General features: G+C 34.1%; 1 protein-coding gene across 20 annotated transcripts in view; it reads left to right on the top strand.

Annotated features, from left to right (window-relative positions):
- Nucleotides 1-22,022, top strand: part of RIMS1 (regulating synaptic membrane exocytosis 1) — a 164,702-nt gene that overhangs the window by 56,110 nt on the left and 86,570 nt on the right. For 6 of the 20 annotated variants that reach the window (XR_013181254.1, XM_077174811.1, XM_077174812.1 and 3 more), the window contains 5 exons: nucleotides 1,978-2,137; nucleotides 2,628-2,753; nucleotides 6,705-6,767; nucleotides 10,961-11,050; nucleotides 16,457-16,540. Coding sequence is in view for 19 of the 20 variants with exons in the window: in XM_077174811.1 (XP_077030926.1) it covers nucleotides 1,978-2,137; nucleotides 2,628-2,753; nucleotides 6,705-6,767; nucleotides 10,961-11,050; nucleotides 16,457-16,540 (523 nt within the window). In the remaining variant the exon portion in view is untranslated. The remainder of the gene's footprint in view (nucleotides 1-1,977; nucleotides 2,138-2,627; nucleotides 2,754-6,704; nucleotides 6,768-10,960; nucleotides 11,051-16,456; nucleotides 16,541-22,022) is intronic. The other 14 variants (XM_077174817.1, XM_077174825.1, XM_077174819.1 and 11 more) reach the window with 5 other exon arrangements.

Here is a 22,022-nt window from a genome sequence, read left to right on the forward strand (position 1 = left end):
AGAATTGCTGAAAGATTGAAAAGATGTTTAGGATTTCTTTGGTTTTAGTGTTTAATACATGTAAACTGCTCTTCCTACTGATAGAGATGACAGGATTTTTTCTAACACAAGCTTATTTGGAAAGTTAATTATCTTTTTGCAAATACAGCTTAGATTTAGTTATCCAGGAAAAGGGAACATATCCACCTTTTGTTATATATTTTCTTCCTCTCACAAAAGACCTAGACAATTTCTGCAGCAATCCTGGGTCATGAATCTCCATTGAAGTCCTGGGGGAGTCCCCCTTTTGCTTCACAATCTGCACCCAATCCTTGTCCTGAGATCAGGGAGATCCTCATGTTTCTTTGTAATTTTATTACAGAACTCTGAAACACTTTTTTGGCAGGTAAGGTACTCCAGCAACACAACATACCAAAACCTGCAGAACACTGGAGTCCTACTTTGTTAAAAGGTTGACAAACCCCAGTAGATAGTTTCATGCATGTTGTCAATTTTTAGAGGCCGTTAGGGTGCATTGGTAAACTCTTACACATTTGGGGAAAAAAGTGTGAATGCTGCTTTGATGTTTGTGGCCAGGGTTGAAACCTGCAGCTAAAGAGGTTATGAAATGTCATTGAATGCATGATCAAGCCTCATGCAGACTCTGCATACAGGGCACACTTTTAAAAGAGGGACTGTTTGTAATTTTGTAGAAGACCAGAGAAGAGCTAGAAGAATTATACAAATTATATAAAATATGAAAAAAACCCCAAAGTTAAAACCCTGTAGTGAGATCCATAAGAAGTGTAATTTATTTAATTTATTGAATTTCTCCAGTTGACAATTGGGTGACAAAATCCTAGCCTTTTCCTTCATGAAAAGAGGATTTCTGATAGAAGCTGGTTTTTTTTTAGCACACATTACAGTAACTTTAATTCTAGACAAATTCAGAGAAGAAAAACTATTATTTGGATAACTAAGCAAGAATTTGTAAAGTGATTAAAGGATGATTTAAGGGATGACTTTCTGTATCATTAAGGGATTTTCTGTCAAGGGATTCTTGTAATCTCATTCAAATGTCTAGAAATGAGCAAGTGAAGTCTGAGCAGATCTCCTTAGGTTCTTTTGTAAACTTAACAGGTACCTTTTGAAAGCTGTTATCTTATTAAGCTTTATTGTCTGTTTTAGGAAGGGAGTCAAATGTATAACAAAGCTAAGAGTGTGCTACATAGAAAAAGTTGCAACAATGTTGAAATATTGAAAATGTGCTATCATTCCACTGGGTTTTTTTAAATCCTATTTAAAAATACTATGTGAATTTTTTTTGCTTAATCACAATATTTGGAAAAAATATTCTGCACAGTATGCAACACCCAATATTCAGCACAATATACTCTAGATCCTAATAGTTTTTTTAAGTAGGTGTCTTTGGCCAAGTTCATTAGGAGAATATCTCCAATGGAAATAAGAGGCAGAAAGATGCTTTATATATAAGCAGCCCTGTGTGAGTCAATGCTGTTGTAGGCACTGACAGTCATATAGATTATCAATCTTTATGGAATGCTGTTTACTTTAATAGCAAACTTGCCATTCAGATAAGATCAATTGTCATAGTAATGTCTTTGATTTTTTTTTTCTTGGCAGTAAGTAACTACTTTTAACCATTTTTTAGTTGAGGCAAACCTGATCTGTTTAGGTTCCTTTCAAATATTTTTTTATATACACAAAATACCCAAAATATTCTTCCCCAAGTAAGAAAACTGCTCCACATCTTCCAGTACATCAAGAAGTCTCATTTTTTCAGTCTCTGTACGTGTAGACATTTAAAGGTAATGCTAGTGATTTATTCTGCATGATACATCGGGATGTACAACAGCTGAGTGACGACCTGAAAGTTGTGTAAGCGTTTGGATACGTGCTCCTGGAAGTCTAGTCATCTGAATTCTTTCTAAAGCCAGACCATTAGTTTCTAATTGCCTTTTGTTACCCTCTTGCCAGTAGGTTATAGGTCTAGTACTAGAGAAAGTAAATCCACAACGCTAACTGTGCCAGAGCAGCAGAGAACAACAACGCATCATCGTTCACGTTCCGTGTCTCCTCACCGTGGTGACGATCAGGGCAGGCCCCGTTCACGTTTACCAAATGTGCCATTACAGAGGTAGGCACCTCCAGTGAAACTCAACGTGCTTTCATGTTTGTATAATTGTTTATGTCATTGTTAACTTTTCTCTTGTTCAGGAATTTTTCACAATTTTAAAGCTTGGTTTTTCTATCTTAATTTATTAGTGCAGTATTTGAACTTGATATATGCTTTCATTATTCACTCAAGAGCAGTCATGGGATGAATCATAACTTCGTAAGACTTACCTCTTTTTACTCATATCTTCTCTGTGATTCATCATCTGTGTACCATAACTAATACATAGGTTTGGAAATTTTTTCAGTCAGTGGCAGAATCTTTTTTGAAGCTACTTAAGAATATTTGTAGGATAATAGTGGCATGTATAAATTGCATAATTTTTAATGGCATTCTTTCAGAAATCATGGATTAATAATTTATGATTAAAGAATTCCTTCAACCAGCTTGTACTGTGATCCATTGTTATTAATGAGAAAACAAGATTATCATACATACTTCTGCTTTTCAGGAGTTTAGATGAAATTCATCAGATGAGAAGATCACGTTCTCCAACTAGACACCATGATGCCTCCAGAACTCCAGTTGATTACAGATCCAGAGAGATGGATAGTCAGTATTTGTCTGATCAAGAAAGGTACATTGTCAGCCTGAACATGGATAAAAGTTTAGAAATGTTGTCAGTTTGCCTAATTTTCAAGTTTTCATTAGAAATGTGACTAATAGCAATGGGGAAGGGAGAGAATTCATCCTAACTGATGGATCTAGTGCTGCTGTTAAATTGTCTATAGCCTTTCTTCTGGTAAAACTGTGTACTGGGTTGACAGTAATTGCAGGTATCTAGACAAATGATTCTTGTCTCTCTTTCCTAGATATTCTACTACTTTTTCCCAAATGAAGCCCAGAGATTTTTGCTAGAAAGCCATGCATCTTCATGTATGCTCTAGGCCTTCCTGTAATACCAGAATTTACCAGTTGTGCTGGTAAATGCCAGACATTAACTCCTCCTAGCTGGGAGTTGGAGGCATGCTAATTTGAATTCATATGCTTATAAATTTTGGACACCTATGGGTACAGTCTCCCAGCATCTTATGTAACATTCTGGTGAACTTTGTACATTACCCAGGCATAGTAAGGATAGCTGCAGTACTAGTTGTAGGGTGCAAAAATTTCCAGTCTTAGATGTGTGACACAAACACATCTCTCCCTGTCATGGAGTGTCTACACTCAAAGAAGGCTTGGCCTCCCCTCATAAGCACTGTTTTCAGGTATTCTGATAAAATGGAAGAAATTAGAATTTCTTTTTAGTTTAGACCTGCAAAAAAAGCTTAGAAAGCTACTTCAGCTCAGCAGTTGTGAAAAATAATGATGACAGTCAGATTATCAATCTTTATGGGATGTTGTTTACTTTAAAATATCGTATAGCTAGACTTTAGTAGCAAACTTACCATTCAGATAGGATGAAATGTCATAGTAATGTCTTTGATTTTTCTTTTCTTGGCAGTAAGTAACTACTTTTAGAACTAAGTGTAACAGAATCTTTCCCTATAATCCAGGAATTTCCATATGGAACATACATTTCATAGTGACCTGAAAAGACATAAACATTAAACCATAAAAATCTCTGGAAATCTTTGGCCAGATTTGAAGCAATACAAAGACTGAATAACAGATGACTCTTGCAGTTCAGCTAGTTCAGTTTTGTATATGATCTTGCCTGTTTTACCTTTGTAGTATGGTAACATAGGTGTGGGAACTATTGAGTAATATGGTACATTTAAAAATTCAAATAGGCAAGAAGTGTGTACAGAATTGACTAAGTTGGATTTTTGCACTGAATTTTCTTTCAGAGGTGAATTAAAATTGTTTTTAAGTATAGTAGTCAGATTTATAGTTAGGCTAATTCAAGTAATGTCCACTTGTTGCAGTTTTTTTCTGTTTTTTTTTTTTTGGGGGGCAGTGATATATTCAAAAGATTTCTGAAGATATTGCATTGATTTGTTATTAATCAGATTGGAAGAGAAAAAGGCTTTAAAAAGTAGCTTTTGTCAGTATAAATATAGACAGTTAGCTGTCTAGAAATTTCTCTTTTAGTAAAGCCTCAAACCTGGACATAACTGGTGATATATCCATGGATTATGGCTGGAGAGGAGCTGGGTTTACCCTGAGCCTTTCTTGGGGATGAGCAATGGGCTTCTGGATTTGTTTAGAGTCTTCAATTCTTTTCAGTGTTCACAAAACTTTTTTGGAAGTTTAAAAGTCAGACATGAAGGATGTACGTGGCTTATTTGCAGGATTTAAAGATGGGTCCATGTACTTGTGTTCTTGAATAATAATCTTGTATGCAGTGGTCTCCTTTTCCCCATTTTCCTTTTCATCTTTTCCTCCAGATTTCATCAGTTGTGAAGTCTGTTTAGTTCTGGCTGGTTTTGCCAGCTTTCAGTACAAAAGAATAGCATCATATGAAAGATTCGAACCAGGTTTTGTTAAGAAAGATCCTCTGTCACATCCAAGAATTAAAAAACCCAACATCATTAAATATTATGGATCAGTATCAAGAGTAGTGTAGATATTATGTGTTGTGCATACTAAACCCTTCACCTAAACAAGTACATTCACATATATATCTAATGTAAACTTGGCTTGAAAGCTGAGGAAATACCCAATAATTGCATGCCAGAGATTACAGCTGCTGATTCGTTTCAAAAATTTTCTCAATTATCTGTTAATGGTTCAAAATCAATATTAAATCATAATATAGGTCTTTGTAAAAATAGGTACTACCACTCTGTTACAGAAGCATCTGTTGCAATAAGTTTCCAGTGGAACTTATTTGTCCACTTCAGCAGTGTTATATATATTTATATACATATATACATACATATATATATATATGAATATATATAAACTTTTAGGAAAAGCCTTTTATTAGGAAACCATTATTCAATTTTCAAAAGCATGACACTTTTTTTTTGTGTTTCTTTTATTCCTAAGTAAAATCTCTTAATTATGAGTGTAGAAAACATTTATTTAAGAATAGTAATCTCTATTTTAAATGTCTCCCAAAACAGACTTAATTTATCAGAGAACTGCATATTCTCACAATATTGGTAATCTTCTTGATGGATTCTTTTACTTTTTTTTTTTAACTAGAAAATTTCATGGTGAATTTGTTATTTTATATCACTTTTCAGGATGACTTTTTTATCAGTGTTTGCTTTGGGCCAATTACAATAGATACTCTTTGGCTTAGGAAAGGTAAATATTAACAAAGTACCCTATGATTTAATGTGGACTGTGCATCTACTTTGCAACTCTAAATAAAATAGTAACTTTTTTTCCTAAAATCCATAGGTTTTAATCTGGAAAGATACATATAAATTCTGTCTGAGTTTATGAATAGAAATTTGGCTTAGAAAGAAAATTTAAAAATTCAATTCAACCCTAGTTTATATTGTTGCATCAAGCTAGCAGCTCCAGATGTAATTAAATCTTACATGAGTCACAAGCCATTATTTCAGTCTGCCCTGTTTAGAATTTTAGGTAAATAATGCCTGTAGTGTATCAATGAAATGCATCATTTTATAATGACATGAAGTGTGAAACACGTTGAACAACTGCTACTTTATCTGTCTTGTAATATTTTCTCTCTTTTTTTTTTTTTGCCATAGTACTTCATGGGATTCCCTGCTTCTTTTAAAATTAGCATGTTTCCATGAAGCTTACCTTTAATTTCATATTTACAATGATAGGAGTTTTGGAGCTTGCTCTTTCTGATTGTGTTGAAGTGCATAAAACTACAGGCTTATTCAAGGAATATTTCATATCATAGTCATATTTACCATAGGCATAAATATGCATTAATTTTACCATCTTGCTGGCTATAGTATGTGTTTGCTTACAATATAATTAAAATACAATAGATAGCTGATTTTCCTCAATTTGAGAGAATAAGAAAAAAAAGTCTGATGGCTGATTAGTTTTTTTTATTTGTTTCTTTAGGATTATCATTACAAAAACCTTTTAAGAGCTATGAATCAGAATTTCTGTTTGGCCCAACACAATATTTCAAATGAACATATATTTTTGATTTTCCCTAAAGGGTGACTGGTTATTCTTCCCATAAACCAACCTGCATTATGTCATTATCAAACCTTCACTGCTTTTACCTGTATGATTTTGTAGCTTAGGAAGCCACAAAACCCAACACAAAGCAAACAACAGACATCTTTCTTTTTTTTCCTAAAGCAGTTCTCCATTAATTAGTTCATGAGACAGGAGGTTATTAGAAAACTGTAGCCATTTTATGTTGTTTCATCATGAAGAGCTCTGAAAAAGTAATTCTGAATTTAAAAGAAAAATATCACAGAAGGAGGTGCCACACTAAAATGAGCTTGTTGAAAATGAGTTATTACATGCATTTTTTGACTCATATATTTTGAGACATGCAGTCTTATCAGACTATCTATCTGGGTGAATGCTTCTCATTTCTTTTGATGTTTTCATTTGCTTATCATTGGCATAACCCATGTCATCTAATGCTTCATAACTATATCTGTTTCACTCACCACCCATCCTGTCTGTGCAGTGAGCTTCTTATGCTGCCCAGAGCAAAGCGAGGAAGAAGTGCAGAGTGCCTACACACCATCAGGTAAATACAGGAGTGTGGGAATCACAAACACACCTGCTTAGTTCTGCCCACTTTGTGTGCCCAGTGTTTCCTCCATGGTGTATTTAGTCCCAGTACATAAAGAACTTCCCAGTACATTGTGATCCAGATGTCAGTCATTCTTTTTTTGTTTGTTTTAATTTAGATTCAGATGTGTGTATCTGTTTTTGAACCTCAGTAGTAAGGACTAAAGTAGTTGAAGAAACTTTGGTTTTGCAGTTGTATTTTCTGGTAGATTTTCTGTCTAGTCACAAAAGTCCTGATCTCCCAATGTATGAGCATTGTAATAATTTCAAACATTGGTTTTTCAGTTGGTTTTGTTTTTTTTTATTTGCATTTTTATGTTTATATAACAGCCATGCACAATTAAACAATCTTTGCTTGTTGTGACACCTGATCTCATGCTGATTTAGTCACCTGCAGAGGAATAAATCCCGTTGTACAAGGGCTTACTGGAAGTCCTAGATTTAAGGGGTTTTGTATCACTTGTTTTTGCATCTAAAAATTGTTCTATAAATTGGATCCACATGTAAACTTTGTAGTTTGGGCCCATCTTCAGTCTTCTTTAATCTCTTGTTTCAAAGCCAGGAGCTCCCTGTCTTACCACTTTCCAGAGTTGTGAAACTAAACAGGACTGAAATATCTTTATCTAAAAAATCAAAGTCTGCTCCCCCACCTTTTTTACCACCATGTCTGTCAACTGTGTTAAAAACCCATGACATTGTGTAGAACATCTTTCATTTACCATAAATAAAAATGTAGGTTGAAGTTAAAGTAGTTAACCATTTAACTAAGTCAACCAGGTGGTTATTTATCCTTTGTCCCCTCAGGATCTGGGTGTTGATGAGAGTTTTGTGCCAGTGCTAAATGTTTAAAATCACCAAATGTTAAACTATGTTGTCTAGTGCTATTATTCTTTTATTTGGTTTAGGATTTTCTCTTACAAAGTACTGTTTATTTTTTAAATGTCTTGGATTGCTTTAATTCTCATTATCAAATTTGAAGCAGTATTGAAGATGCTGTGATACGGTTTTGTTATAAAGCCAAGTAGTATAAAAAATAGTAAATAAATATGTAAGCTTTCAAAAAAAACTGCATCAGTGAAGCTGTTAAATTAAGTTTTTGTTATCAGTAGAAATATTATCAGTAGAAATATTCTCATTCTTGTACTTCGGCTAAAAAGACTTTTTCATCAAGATTTTAATTTTAGAATTTATTAATTTATTTAACTTCTTGTTATTTTATGTCTTTGCCCAGCCATTAGCTTTCCAATAGCTTTACAAATCTACCAAACCAGTCTGGTCACAGCAAAAAGTTCTGCACAATTTTTTCTAAGTTGTGTCCTTTTTGTAAGGACAGCAATAGAGTTAGGTAATAGCTACACTGAATTCAGAGCCTACAGCACTTCCTTTCTTTTTTCTTTATTCCATTTATTGCTACAGTATTTTTGTGATCAAAAAACACCAAAAATCACCCTTTAAAAGTAATAGTAGTGGTATACTGTAAACGAGGATGATGCTTAAAATAATGTATCAAAGATGAATAGAAAAGTGATAGATGACAATAGATTAATTCTTCTAAATTTAACTCTGAGGCTTATACACCCCAATTCCAACTAAACTGCCAATACACATTCTTGAAAGAATAGTTTTGAAAACAGTTTCAGCAAAAATTTGTTCTATGCCATCTTCTGTCCTTTCTTATTTCTAGTGACCTGACATTTATTCATGTTAGAAATTTTATAAGGCTTTATCCTTGTTTTCTAGGCAGCTTGCTGAACAATGGTTTAATTAGCCTTGAGACAGCTTCAGCTTAAAATGGGAAAGAAATGTTAATGGCTTCATGTTAAATGAAAGAAATTAGGTAGTCCAAGCTACAGAGTTAAGATATATGGTGAGTTTAATGGAATACCAGTTTGGAATACTAGTCCTAGCTATCCATCCTGTTGCTCTGTATGCAATTATTAACTACTAGAAATGGTGGAAAGCTGTGTACCTATGCTATAGATCATGAGTTGCCACATTCCATGTTTTAGATCACCCCTACTTTTATTGGTAACATCTGCCCATGTGCCAGGATTGGCCTGATGGCAGCCATTCCTTTTTTCCTCCTGTGCAATGTTACAGTGACCTCTGATAGAGAATTCACCAGGGGTGACCACTAAACCCATACAAGAAGAGTCAAAGCTCCTTAAATCCTTTAGGGTTTTACAAACACTGATGTTTCCAGGCAGAGAGTTGATTCATCTGTCTGTGACACAGCCAGGTTTCTAATGTTGATCTGCTGTGCTTTGGCCCAAGGCTTAACAGGAATGAAATGTCTTGTCAGGACAGACTGCTGCAAAATCCTCAAGCCTGCTGGTTCTTCTCCTAGTAGATAGTTGTGCCCTAGTAGGGTATATGGAAAATTATTAGAATGTTGTTACTAACCCTTAGCCATTAAATGGCCATAATTCTCATTCAGCAGCCACTGTCTGCCTTTAAATTTCTCTCTTGCTCAATGGGAAGAGCTGGCTGATAAACATTTCCTTCTCTAAAATCTATGATGATATTAGACAGTTGTCAAGTGACACAGTGCTGCTGTGTTGGCTGATGCAGTACTTCTCCTAAATTTTTGAATTATCTTATAATTAATAACATTTAATTACTGGTAAATTTTGAAGCTGATACGCCACTTTAAAAAGACTTCCACATTCAAAAAATTCAGCTGCTAATCTGTAATTAAATTTTTGATACTATATATCCCTATTTTAGTGAGACTTTCATGCTTAACTACTGAAGAGGTAAAAATTTCTGCAGGTCTAAGTAAGGCATCACTAAGAGAAATAAAAAAAGTAATTTAATATAAACTTAATACAGTCTGCATATTTTAATTTAAAGTATCTAAACATGGAATATATACTACTTCCATTTCAAGAAAACATCTGAGCTGTACTAGCATTGACATAAGTTCTTGCACTTTATTAAGAAAAGGGTTAATACAAAATTTTTCCCCCCAGATAGCTGTCACAGTACTTCAGAAAAACATAGATGAGATATCTACTCCTACAGCTATACAATATAATAGAATATTATGCATTTATTTCATGTTCTGGTCACTCTTGGCTTGCCTTTACCTGTCTTTTTATTTCTGGCATTTTTTTCTGTTGTCCTTTGTTCTTTTCTGACCCACCACATTTCAGAAGTCCTGTTAGGCACTATAAAACATTACCACCCAAGATGCCTTTACTAGAAAATGGTACTCATTGGAACCTATACAGGTAAGAAGTGTTTAGAGTCCCCTTTAAGTAGTTAGCTTCTCTTTAAAAAAATAAATAGACTTCCCTTGTTAAAGAAAAAATAACAAAATGTTTCCTGCATTTTTGTGATTAAGAGATAAGGGATAAAATCCAAAAAAAACTTCATTTAGTTATTTAAATTAACACCTATGTTACAAAAAAAACCTAAACCAAACTACTTTGTAATAGTTGGACTTGTCTTCACTGTTAAAATTATATGTTGCATGTTTTTTCTCTATTACATTCTTTTGTTTATGTATGAGATTTCTGTTACATGTTAAATTTATTTTCATTTTGTTTAAATAATTTTAATTTACAAAGCTCAACTCTTCCTGCATGTGCTAAGACCAAACCCGTGATTAGACAGGATATTTCACTCCTTCATGATTGCCTTAATTTACGAATATCGAAATTTGGAGATGATCTACTGGTTAGGTAAGACACTGAGGATTAATCCCCCCACTTGTTTGGTATCTAATATGGATTTGGCAGAATAAATGAGCTTCACTGTAAAGGGATTTCACATGACATATAGTGGATCACATTCTTTTGTGTTGGCTTAAAACTTATTGCTGTTAATAAGGATATAACTTTATTGTTTGATATTTCTCATTCCACTTTTCTTACAAGTGGATGCTGTTCTGTCTCATTCAGTTTTAAACATTTCAATGATATTTGCAAAAAATTTCTCGCAGCCTTTTGTTTGCTTTTATTTTCTGAACAAATCTTGACACAATCATCCAGTCAACCCTTTTACGTTTTCCTTAATTAAATCATTGTGATTCTACATTTTCTGTAAAGAGAGCATTATTTTATGAGTTAATATCTAACATTGTATTCCTTTCTTTGTTTTCTTTTTCTTTCTCTTCTACCATTGGATGCAATGCACTGGCACTAGTGAACTGCAGCCCTCCCTTGACAGGGCTAGGAGTGCTAGTACCAACTGCTTGAGACCAGATACTAGTTTGCATTCACCAGAACGAGAAAGGTATAAAATAAAAACTTATGAATTTCTTGTCATCTGTGCTGGTGATCTTTATAAGTTTTGTTTTTCTTCATATGACTATTCCACATTCTTGTACATTTCTTGTCTGCTTTGGTATTTGTAGACATTTTTGCTCCTGTATTCATGTATGTCATGTAAATTGTGTGTTGGAGTTTATGACCGCTTCCGGCTACTTCCTTTGTTTTAGCTCAAGCTGATGTTCATTGTTTACAAAAGTCCTCAGTATGCTGATAATAGCATTGCAGTGTTAAGTATTTTGAAACTACCACTTGGTTGTGATTCTTCATCATCATTTGCTAAAAAGCATTACATCTGTTTTTGCTTGTTCTGTGGACTGCTAATAAAGCGGTGGCCTAAATTAGAAAATACAACAAAACTTTCACATTTCAAACCAGAACTGTATCAATACTGATATATTTCTTACAGAACAGCATAACATCATTGCTTTCTTTAACCTGGTGCATCTGCTTTTGCAAGGTGGATAACTGCATTAAGGTTTTTTTTGCTCTGATATTATATTAAGGTTCACATGAGTCTTAAGACATGTTTACTATTTAAATTAAATATTATTTTGTCATATACATTGTGCAGGCATGTTATGGATGCTTTCTGTACTTTCACAATTACAATAGCTTGATTCAAAATTTTAGGTGAATCAAATACAAGTGGTGTTAAAAAGGTGATTCCACAAGAGAACTTTTCATCACTATCCATGTTTTTGGTTAAGAATTATACCACTTCAGAGTGAGATTTTAGGCTCACTAAGGGCAATAATAGGGTCCCTTTGCATGGGAATAGGACAGAATTATATTTTAGTCTGTCCAGTACATGTTTAACTAGTATGGAAGTTAATAGTGCTTTTTTAGTCAATACACAGTGTGGTGTTTGTAACAGTTATGTTATTTTCTTTATTGTGGGGCAGGATGCATCAAAAAGGCACTAAGAAGGCACTTTCCTCTTTAAGATAGGGTTTCACCTGAGTTTTTTGTTTAAAATTTCCCATTTCCTTTCTCCCTACTTCCTGCTGCTCCTTGGTTGGAACTGTGCTTTTTCTAAAGTTATGCTCATGTTGCAGAGAAGGGACTAATGTTCTCCTGAGGTGTCCCTGATGGATCTACAGTAGTTTATTCCTTTTTAAGTCTGAGCTCAAGACATTACGGAAAATATGAACGTGGTTGTTAAAAAAACAATTAAAAACATACAGAGTCAATCAGAATGAAATACAGATATTTTTCTAGATATTATTAAAAATATTGTAGCATCACATTAATTACTAAGTGTCTACATGCATACAGCTGCCTTCATCTAAAAGCAGTTACTTAATGTAATTGCATATAAATGTGAGCAGTGTGTTCTGTACTTACTTCAAGATGCCGCCCATCAAGTTGAATATTCAATGAAACATTAACTGGTAATTATAAACTGTCTAGTAAAAATTTTATACTCAAAACTACATCTGTCCTGATGTGAAGTAGTTCTATTATGCCTTTGGAATTCATGTCCACCTCTGTCCACAGGGCACTGTGCAGAATCTGCATTATTTTGCGTGAGCAGAAGGATGTATATAAAGGAAAGTGTTTAGTCTGTATTAGTGGCCTCTGTTGCTACTAAACATGTGGTTTTGCCTAATCATCAGTGGGTCTGATCCAGAAAAAAATTGCCCATCACTGTGAAAGTTTTTCTTAGCTTTTAGCAGTCATAAATAGGAGGTTTTGACTTGGTATCCTTCATAGAGCAGAAAAGTTCTTGTTAAGGAAATTGATATTCAATTTCTTCTGGATAATTTCATTGAAAATAATAAGGTATGTGTGGCTTTGGCAGAGGATTTTTTTTCCTTTCTTGTGACATAGAAGATTTTCTTATGCAGCCCAAATTTTGGAGGAACATATTATATTTAATGTATAAACCCCACCAAATTAATATTTTTGTTTTGGGGAACATAAATTTTAGATGATTTAATTCTCCTCTGTTGAATGTGGAATCTGCTTACACTTGAACATGAAGTTAGTCATCAGTTGCATGTGATGATAGAGGAGTCTTTAGTCTGAGGAACACAGAATTAAGTTCGGGGTCTGTAGAAAGCATTTTGGTTCTGTGCTGGACAAGATGAGAACGAAAGATTTAAAATACCGTAAGACAAGTTCACCTTAAGCGGTAGGAAATATCTTCTGAAAGTAACTGTAGTGAAACACTAAACAAAATTAAAATTACAATGCAATAGACAATATGGAAAAATTGTTTCATTACTGGAGACTTAGAGGAGATGAGACACTTGTCAGATCTAGAATTGATCCATCAAAGAGAAGCACTCTAAGGTTTTGTGAAGTCCAATCTACAGCCCTTTCTCAGTATATTTGAGAGACTCATGTTGAAGATGTTACTTGTTTTCCTGTTGTTTTTTCTCCCTTCTCCCCTCCCGGAATGACAGCATTGCAGGTATTATTTAAAAGTCTAGAAATTTATGCCTCTAAATACAGACTTCTAAATACACCTTTGTAAATTTAACAAAATTAGGAATATACTTACCTGTGGAAAATTAGGAATATACTTACCTATGGAAAATTCTACTTACTCCCCCTCACCTTTTGACTCAGAGGGTATGAATTAGATTATATTTGAGAACAAGAGCTAAAATAAACCACATTTTAACAAAATGGTAGTGTTATAACAGATGGACAGTAGAGCTCTATTTGTCTCTGTCACTGATTTGATGGAAACAGTTTTGATCCTTGAATTTTATACAATGTCATTTATGTCATTTGGAATGGTCAGAGTAGTTACTGGTTTTTAAGACACTGCCTTGCCAGTAAAAGTCAGTCTGTTGACTTGCTTATACCAGCAGAAAACTACTTTCAGCTCTATATATGAATTTGTGATATGAAAGTCTAGTTAGTTTCAGTATAGCAAAACCAAAAAAACCAGTGAGGACAGAACTTTTCTCCTCCTATAAGTTCCATCATTTGACCAAGTCCATATAACTTGATTGACAAACTGACCTTGCCTTGACACAGGCATGCTAAAATTTTTTGTTATATGTACTGATTTTGTACAAAGTTTAATTCTTCATTTACTTCTCTTTTGCACAGTACACTCTAGGACATTCAAAAATATCGACCCCCTTCTAATACCTCTATGCAGTTGCACCATACCTGCCTTTTTTTTTCCTCTTCCCACCATCTACCCTCTACTTATTCCAAGGAGTTTTGTTAATTTGTTTTTTTTTTCCAAAGTGTTTCCGTGGTTGAAGTTCCTTTGATGATCTGCAAGGCATCTTTAAGTTTATAAAATGTTCTCTATTGCCATTGAAAGTGTTTTTCCTGCTACTGCTTCATTATGCTCTGGGTTTTTTCATTTTTATCCTTTTCACTGTGTCTCGAAATTTCTGCTTCTTTCCTTGTAAATTGGGTGCTATTTCTTTAGAATGGAGAAATTTCTTTTCAACACCCAATTTCTGCTCAGGAAAACACCTAGACATGAGGTTCAAGGGCAGACTCTGAACTGATTTAGGAATGGTTTCTTATCATAATAGCGTATTCCCCAGACTGATTTAAGATTGCAGTCAGTGATAGTTAATAATATGTAGTGTGGCTATTATTTACCCTCTAAATTTCTGCTGTTGCAAGCACTTATATGTGTGTTAGCACAAGAACAGTTGCACTGATTTGTACTTCTAGTATTGGCTTTTGGCCTGAGACATCACTTAGTGGAGGTCTGAGCAAATAAAACTGAGGAGCAGAGCCCAGGGATTAGGTCATGTACAAGGGTCAGCAAACCTGCAAAATACAGCCCCACAGCTGTGTTAGATTTGTTCTGAGGTGCTTCACTGCAGTGGGAATCAAAACAGGATGTTTGCCATCAGCTGGCCACTACTAGCTAAACAAGAGACAAAGATCAGCAGTTACCTGCTACCTTATCATGAACAGGTACCAGGGAGGTTGATCCAATTAAAGCTTGTCCTGAATTCATGTTGATTTTTATATTGCATGCCCTTAACAGTTATGTCAAATACCCCCATTTCCATTTAAAATTATGTGCAGTGAAATAACTGTTTGCATTAGGTCTGTGCCATACTGTCTCTCTGGCTCTTTCCAAGCATGTACAGAAGTAGGTAGTTACATGTTGGTGTTGTACTGTGGCTCACAGTCATTCGGCATTCAATGAGAGAACCATGTTCTGAAAATTCCTACTGAATTACCTAGTTAATTCTTTCAAATGCTCTTTAATATCTGTAGTGGATATCAGCATATTAAGGGCTTTGACTGAGTGCACTGATGCATTAACATTTTCTTTAACTCTTGCTTTGGAGAGAAAAAGAAGCTAACTACTAACAACTTATTTGCTCTTGAAATATCTGAAAGACCTACCTAACTGTTCCAATAATGCTCATGTCCCTAAAACCTTTGTTATTTGCATGTTCCATAAATCAAACCCTTTTCCTTATTACATGGACTGGAAGAATGCCTCAGAAAGGGAAATATTAGATACTTTTGCTGAGTTTATGCAAACATATTTGTCAATAAATCAGTTTGTTTTTGTATTGTAAATCGTTATGCATTCAATTGTTGCAATACAAACAACTGACATCCCAAAAAAATAAGCATGAGTCTATATTATAGTATTTATAATTCTGAATTGAATTAGATTTTCAAGAAAAAAAATCTCATAATACATCAGTTTTCATTCTCAATTCAGGTCCTTTTTGTTGACATTAGTTGTGTTACATAATGTCCTTACATGTACTGCAGAGATAAAGAGAAATGAATAGTAGAGGAAGCTGGCTGCATGCACTTTTAGGATATGTTTTCAAATGATAAAAAATTACTCCAGTAATTGCACACAAATGTGTGTAGCTTAGTTTTAGTTAAATAATTTACCTGTATTCTTTCACTGCATTCCAGAAAAGGGTGACTTTATGCCCTAGAACTTTTATCATAATTAAAAGTCCTACATTTTTACTGAGATTACATTTTTCTGTGTAAATAGCTAGGAGAGATGGGATTAGCAAAATACCAAGATAATGATCATCATACAGTCTTAAAAGTCTTTTCTAATTTGGAATTCCAGCTTCCTACACAAATGACAGGCTTTTAGGTAGTCAAGCATTTGAGAATATTTGAAAACTTAATGGTACACCATATAGAAGATTTATATTGGTCTAAATTCTGCATCTTTGGGCACACCTTCTTTTCATTTCAGATGTGATGTTTTTGCATTAAGCAGCCTTAATTAAAGTATACTTGGGTATTAGAAAGCTGTTAGAAAAAATAATTAAATTACTCACTTTCATTACTTTTTTGGGGTATTTTTCCAGTCCGAAATCCCATCTATTTAATTTTACCACAAACTAAATACCGTATTTTTTTCCTGTTTTATTGAACGGGCAAACAGGGGTAGATGGTCCCCCTCCCTAGAGAGGAGACGACCTACTAGTCCCAGGATTCATATCCAGCATGCATCTCCGGAGGATGACAGGTACTAGTCAGCTCCTCCCAGCTGAAAAATGCCTTACTGCATCTTGCACTCTCAGAGGAGTACACTGAAATTTAGAGGTGTGCATTTGTGTGGAGACTTGCAATCTCCAGCAGCCCAAAATGAAACAGCAGTTTAGGTATCATCTCTGCATTTTGTTGAGCTGTTATAAAGCACAGAAGAATGAACATCTTTTCAAGTTTTCTGTTTGTCTGAATAGTCACAAGGCACGAAATATGATGTCTGGTACAAGAGAACATCATCTGTGTTAATGTTCTTTTGTCTGTCTTTACCTGCTTCTGTAAATGGTGCTGGTGCTTTCACTGTGGTGCTTTATAATGTGATAAATACTTGTTGTAGAGCATATTCTTGTGTATATGTTTGTTTTTCATTGGTTTTGGTTTTCCTTTTTTCAACGAACTGTTCCTAATGGGAAAAAACCCCACAGGCTGATATGCTGGAGGTCTTGTTAACACTTTGTAGTTGATGTATGTAAAAATTGGCACTGTTTGTAAATTTTGTCCAAATCAGGATGGCCTCCATGGAGCAGGTTTTCCTAATAAGGTAGGTTTTGATTAAGAACATCAGGGCTCTAAGTAAATTTTTATGCTGATTATCATCTATGATTAATAGAAGCACCTTTATTTTTTTACTTCTCACAAGCTTTCTAATCACATGAGTTTTGGTATCCCATTGCTTTGGCAGCAGTAATTTTTTCTTTGTTATTTTATTTCCAGATAGGTATTTTAAGCAGACATTGTAATTTATATTTAAGTGCAATTTCAAAATTTTTCTTTCAGTATTTTGTATTACAGTAACTGACAGGACACAGATTAATGTAAATACAGATTAATGTAAATAATCTTTACATGAACTTATGAAGTTGCATTTAAAACTGTAAGACTGAAATACCAGTGGTGCCAGTCCTAACCTTCTGCTAAAGTCTACCCACAGTACTGACATTTTTACTGTGATTTATCTTGTTTACTTGATACTGGAAATATTCCACTCAGACCAGGTGGGAGGAGTGTAACTGTGTGTGGGTAGTATTTTCTTTTTTTAATTGGAGTTAAACGGCATTATAAATTACAGAATTAAAGTAGTGAAACGTCATTTTGAAGCTGTCCTCCCTTACAGATACTGCATTTCCAGAATCCTCCCTTACAGATACCGCATTTCCAGAAATTTTGCAACACATCCCTTTGATGGGACAGCTACTAAGAGTTTAGAAATGTACTTTATGTCTTTTAGGCATTTTTAAGTAATTTTCGTTCTCATTTTTTGAGTCAATTGAAAGATTGCCTTTGACTTCAGGGTATCAGACTTGAAAAAATCAGTGAAATAAGGTTTTCCTCTAAATACTTCCATTCTCAATGCCAAATAGTAAGCCTTTTTACATCAGCTGAAATTTTGTGGAGAAAGGCTGAAATCATCTAATGCCCACTAGCAAATATTTTACAATGAAACATCTGTAGGATATGGAATCTGTAATGGCAAGGTTTTTGAGATGGATAAACAGGAGTCTGATTTTCTATGTGAAATCAGTGCCTACCTGTGTTTGTAAGTCTTGCATGCAATCTGGTCACCAAAACCCAATGATGATGAGCACAGAAGGAATTAAAGCTAACCTCAATGCTGATGAGTGTTTGCAGTCTATGAGTTCTAGGATTTTCTCCAATATTAGGAGAAGTTCTGAGAACATTGAGGTTTTTGCATATCTATAGAGAGAACATCAGTGAAGCAATCAAAGGTGCTTTACCTTTTTTCTCTACTCTAAGTTTACATTTGTTCTGATTAATTCACATAGTTATTGCAGTGGGCTGATACTACTCAGTTCGATAATTAAAGTTTTTTCAAGATATGCTGCTTGTATCAATTTGACAACTCCACTGTAGTGGCTGTTAGGGAATGACTGATGGATCAGCAGGCATAAAAAACCAACTGCTTATCACAGCTTTGAATTATATTTCACAGATTAATTGACTTTGACATACTTCATCTTAATCTTCATTTGAGTATCTTACAGATTTATGTTGCAAATGGGTCCAATTTGCACTTTGAGTGGAATCAAAATCTATTTATGAATACATTTCTTAAATCCATGACTTATGCATTATTTCTAATTTTGACAAATTATTTTTTTCAACATTGTATTTATTTCTAATGGTTATTAACATAAGTTTTGATAAAATTTTTGGCAAGATTGTTCTTCTGGAATTTGCTCACTTGCCATATCAGGAAGTGTCTCCTTGATACGTTGATGAGAAGACATGAGTTAAGTATTATTTCAGTGTTAAAAATTTGGAAATGTTTGGTATCATTTATTTCTATAAGATATTTTGAAGGATAGTTTTTCTGTTGGATTTGATAGCATAATTCCTTGAAAGTTTTTTTTGTTTTTTATTAGAAATTAGGAAGTCTAAATGTCTAATATCTACAGTGTAGAGAGATGGGTATCTGGAGATCTGTGAAATTTAAGTGATGATAAAAACAAGGTGAATGAAAGCTGAGTATTTAATGGTAGGTGAATTTTTTTTCAGATTGTTCATTTGGAAAAATCTGCATATAATATCAGCATATAACCAAGACTGGATAAAATAAGCCTTTAAAAAAAGGAATTCTCATATATTTTCATTTAAGAGAAGTAGCTTCTGTCAGTCATTCATGCATGCATGTGTAAGAATGCTTGTCCCAGAGTCACCTGAAGCCAGCTGCAGAGCAAGTGCCCTCTGGTACTTGCAGGTACCATGCAGATCCAGCCTTTAAGAAAACTTCAGTAAAAGTCAGGAAGTGTTGAACATGACATTCCTGGTGGCCACATAAAGTAACACTCACTGCAAACCACTGAGGGCTCCTTTACAGGACAGTAAGAAATAATTTAAAAATACTGGACACTGAATTGTATAGCAATGTTATGTTTTCATTTCAGAAGTAGTAATTTTTAATTTCTGTAGGCATATTATCAAATTTCTGTGTGTAGATTTGTTGACACAGTTAAATATACTGAGGCACATAGAATTTTGGAACATGAACTGTAAATAGCTTGTCTGTACATAAAACAATATGTAGTGTTTGCCTAAATATGATGTATATTGTTCAATGATTTGGTGGGACAGTTGGAAGATTTATGATCTTTGGGAGAAATTTTAGCCATTCCTGACCCTACTGGGTATAGATGCAGATATATTAAAAAACTTAGGTTATTAGTGGACCACAAATTTTGCTGAGTTTTCTCATTAAAATTCAAATTTGATATTTGAAAAAAAAAATTCCATTCACAGATCTTGTCATATATTTCATTAAAAACTAATAATAAAGCAACAAGATAATAATATTTTTTCCAGATTGAAAGCTGTGAAGAAATTCTGCAGCTTCAGCAGAAATTAAAATTCCATAGAAATTCAGAGATATTCTTATATAATTTTTATTTTTAAAAATATCTGAGTCAGTTATTCTACTTCACTCTTGAATTACTGAAAATTGTTACTGTAGCAGACTGTGTGGCAATGGAACATGAAGGTTTCATCAAAATGCATGAAATTAGGAAATTTACTTGCATGTTCGGGAGAATTTCACAATTTAATGACAAAATATGTATCTTCTTGAGCAAAGAGGTTTTTTATATGTTTATATATTCTCAAGAAGGATAATTGTGCCTTAAATTAAAAAACAGCACTGCCATTCAGCATGTAGAGCATAATGTTTTTTAAAAATACTGTTGTGGCTTTCATTCTGTACATCTTTACATCTTAGACTGTTAATCTCACATCTAAAATTTTATAGTGTTTGGAATAGGAAAATGAGAAATACAGCTTTTTTCAGTAGATAGTGACTTAATGCTTTTTGTTTATATATTTGCCTGCATGTCTCCACCTTCACTGCATGTGACCATCTCTGTTTCTGCTCATTCCGTCCAAATTCACATCCATGTTTCCAAATATTGTGAAGAACAAGGACCCTGGAGTCTTGCATTCCAAAACAGGACAGTGTAGACCACCTAAGTGCTAAACCTGGAGCAGCACAGAGGTATCCTTATTTACTCAAATCATAGATCAAAGTAAATGAGGTATTGGTTATAGTATATTCTTCATGTGCTCTACATACTTTCACACATTTCTTTTTATTTTTTTCCCTGTTTTATGTACTAGTACATATGTGCATGTATCATTCGTGGATAATATTTTTTTTTCTCCTATGAAGTATATTTAGGAAGTAAGTCAGAGCATGTTGAGCTAATTGGAAATGTATACAGCATCATCTTAGCCAGAGGGAGGAACCGAAAAGGAAACTGATTTTCACGAATTTCTAGTGTGTGCTGCTCTCAAGACAGCCCTGAGAGCAGAGAAATAAGTTTTCTCAGCCCATTAGTGCTGTGTATTGCAGTGTTACCTGTCACAGCAAAGCACATCCTGCTCTTGGCTTTTCCATCCCACTGAAACACTCACTGTGAGCTCTCTTTCTCCATTGTGTGCAATGTCACAATCGAGGCAAACAACATAAGGAGCAAGAGAAAAATAAGCCCCAGACAGAACCAACTGAACAGAAAATGAAGAGGGTGACATAATTTGAATGGTAATGCTGCTGCATACAGTGGATATAGCCATAACTTTAAAAACTTTGCTAACTGTAAGTTTTAAGTAAAGCTGCAGCATTTAATTTGTGTGTTTTCCTCTGTATCCACTTTATATTTGTCCTGGTAAAGGAAAAAATTGAAAAACAATGAAAATATACAAAAATAAAATAAATTGAGGACAAAAGGGATTTCTGTTTCTAATCTTACATACTATTTTTTGTGAGAAAATACATTTTTTAAAATCCTGAAAGCATCAGGTTAAGACCTCTGCTCATGCAGAAAGTATTTTATTTTGATGCAATGTTTTCTATTTTCTAGAATCTATTGCATGACAATAAAATGCTCATCAAATACTGCAGTGGGTAAAAATAATGAAAAACAACTATGATTATGTTCTTTGGGCATAGTTTGGTGTCCCAGCTGTTTAGGTCTCCTCCAGTGCAGGCACTGGATTACTCTTTATAACCAGAAAGCTTTAAAAGGAAAACATGCTATTTTAAATGTTATTTTTGTCTGTTTTGCCCACAGTAATTTATATAGCCTGATATATGACATTGATTGTATCATTGCAAGATCTTGCATGTATTAGTTTGTCAGCATTTCTGGTCTAGGATTGAATAATCATCACTCCCTGCTTCTACCACTCCTGAAACACTCTGTGCACTTTTTTCTCTGAAAAAATAATACATATTGATGATTTTCTGAGGTTTAAAGTAGTAATCCTAATTTGAAAATCCTAACATTACTGTGGATAGTACAGAAAATTTTGGAACACAAGACTTGCAGAGATTTACTTATTATGTTTATAGTCCTGGGTAATAATGATGAAACATGGCTTTATCTTTGTTCTTATATGTGTAGACTCCAATTACTCTTCATTGTTATAATTTAATATCAAAGGGAGTGCTTAGA

Source organism: Agelaius phoeniceus, chromosome 3 (genome assembly GCF_051311805.1).
Source record: "Agelaius phoeniceus isolate bAgePho1 chromosome 3, bAgePho1.hap1, whole genome shotgun sequence".
Taxonomy (NCBI): Eukaryota; Metazoa; Chordata; class Aves; order Passeriformes; family Icteridae; genus Agelaius; species Agelaius phoeniceus.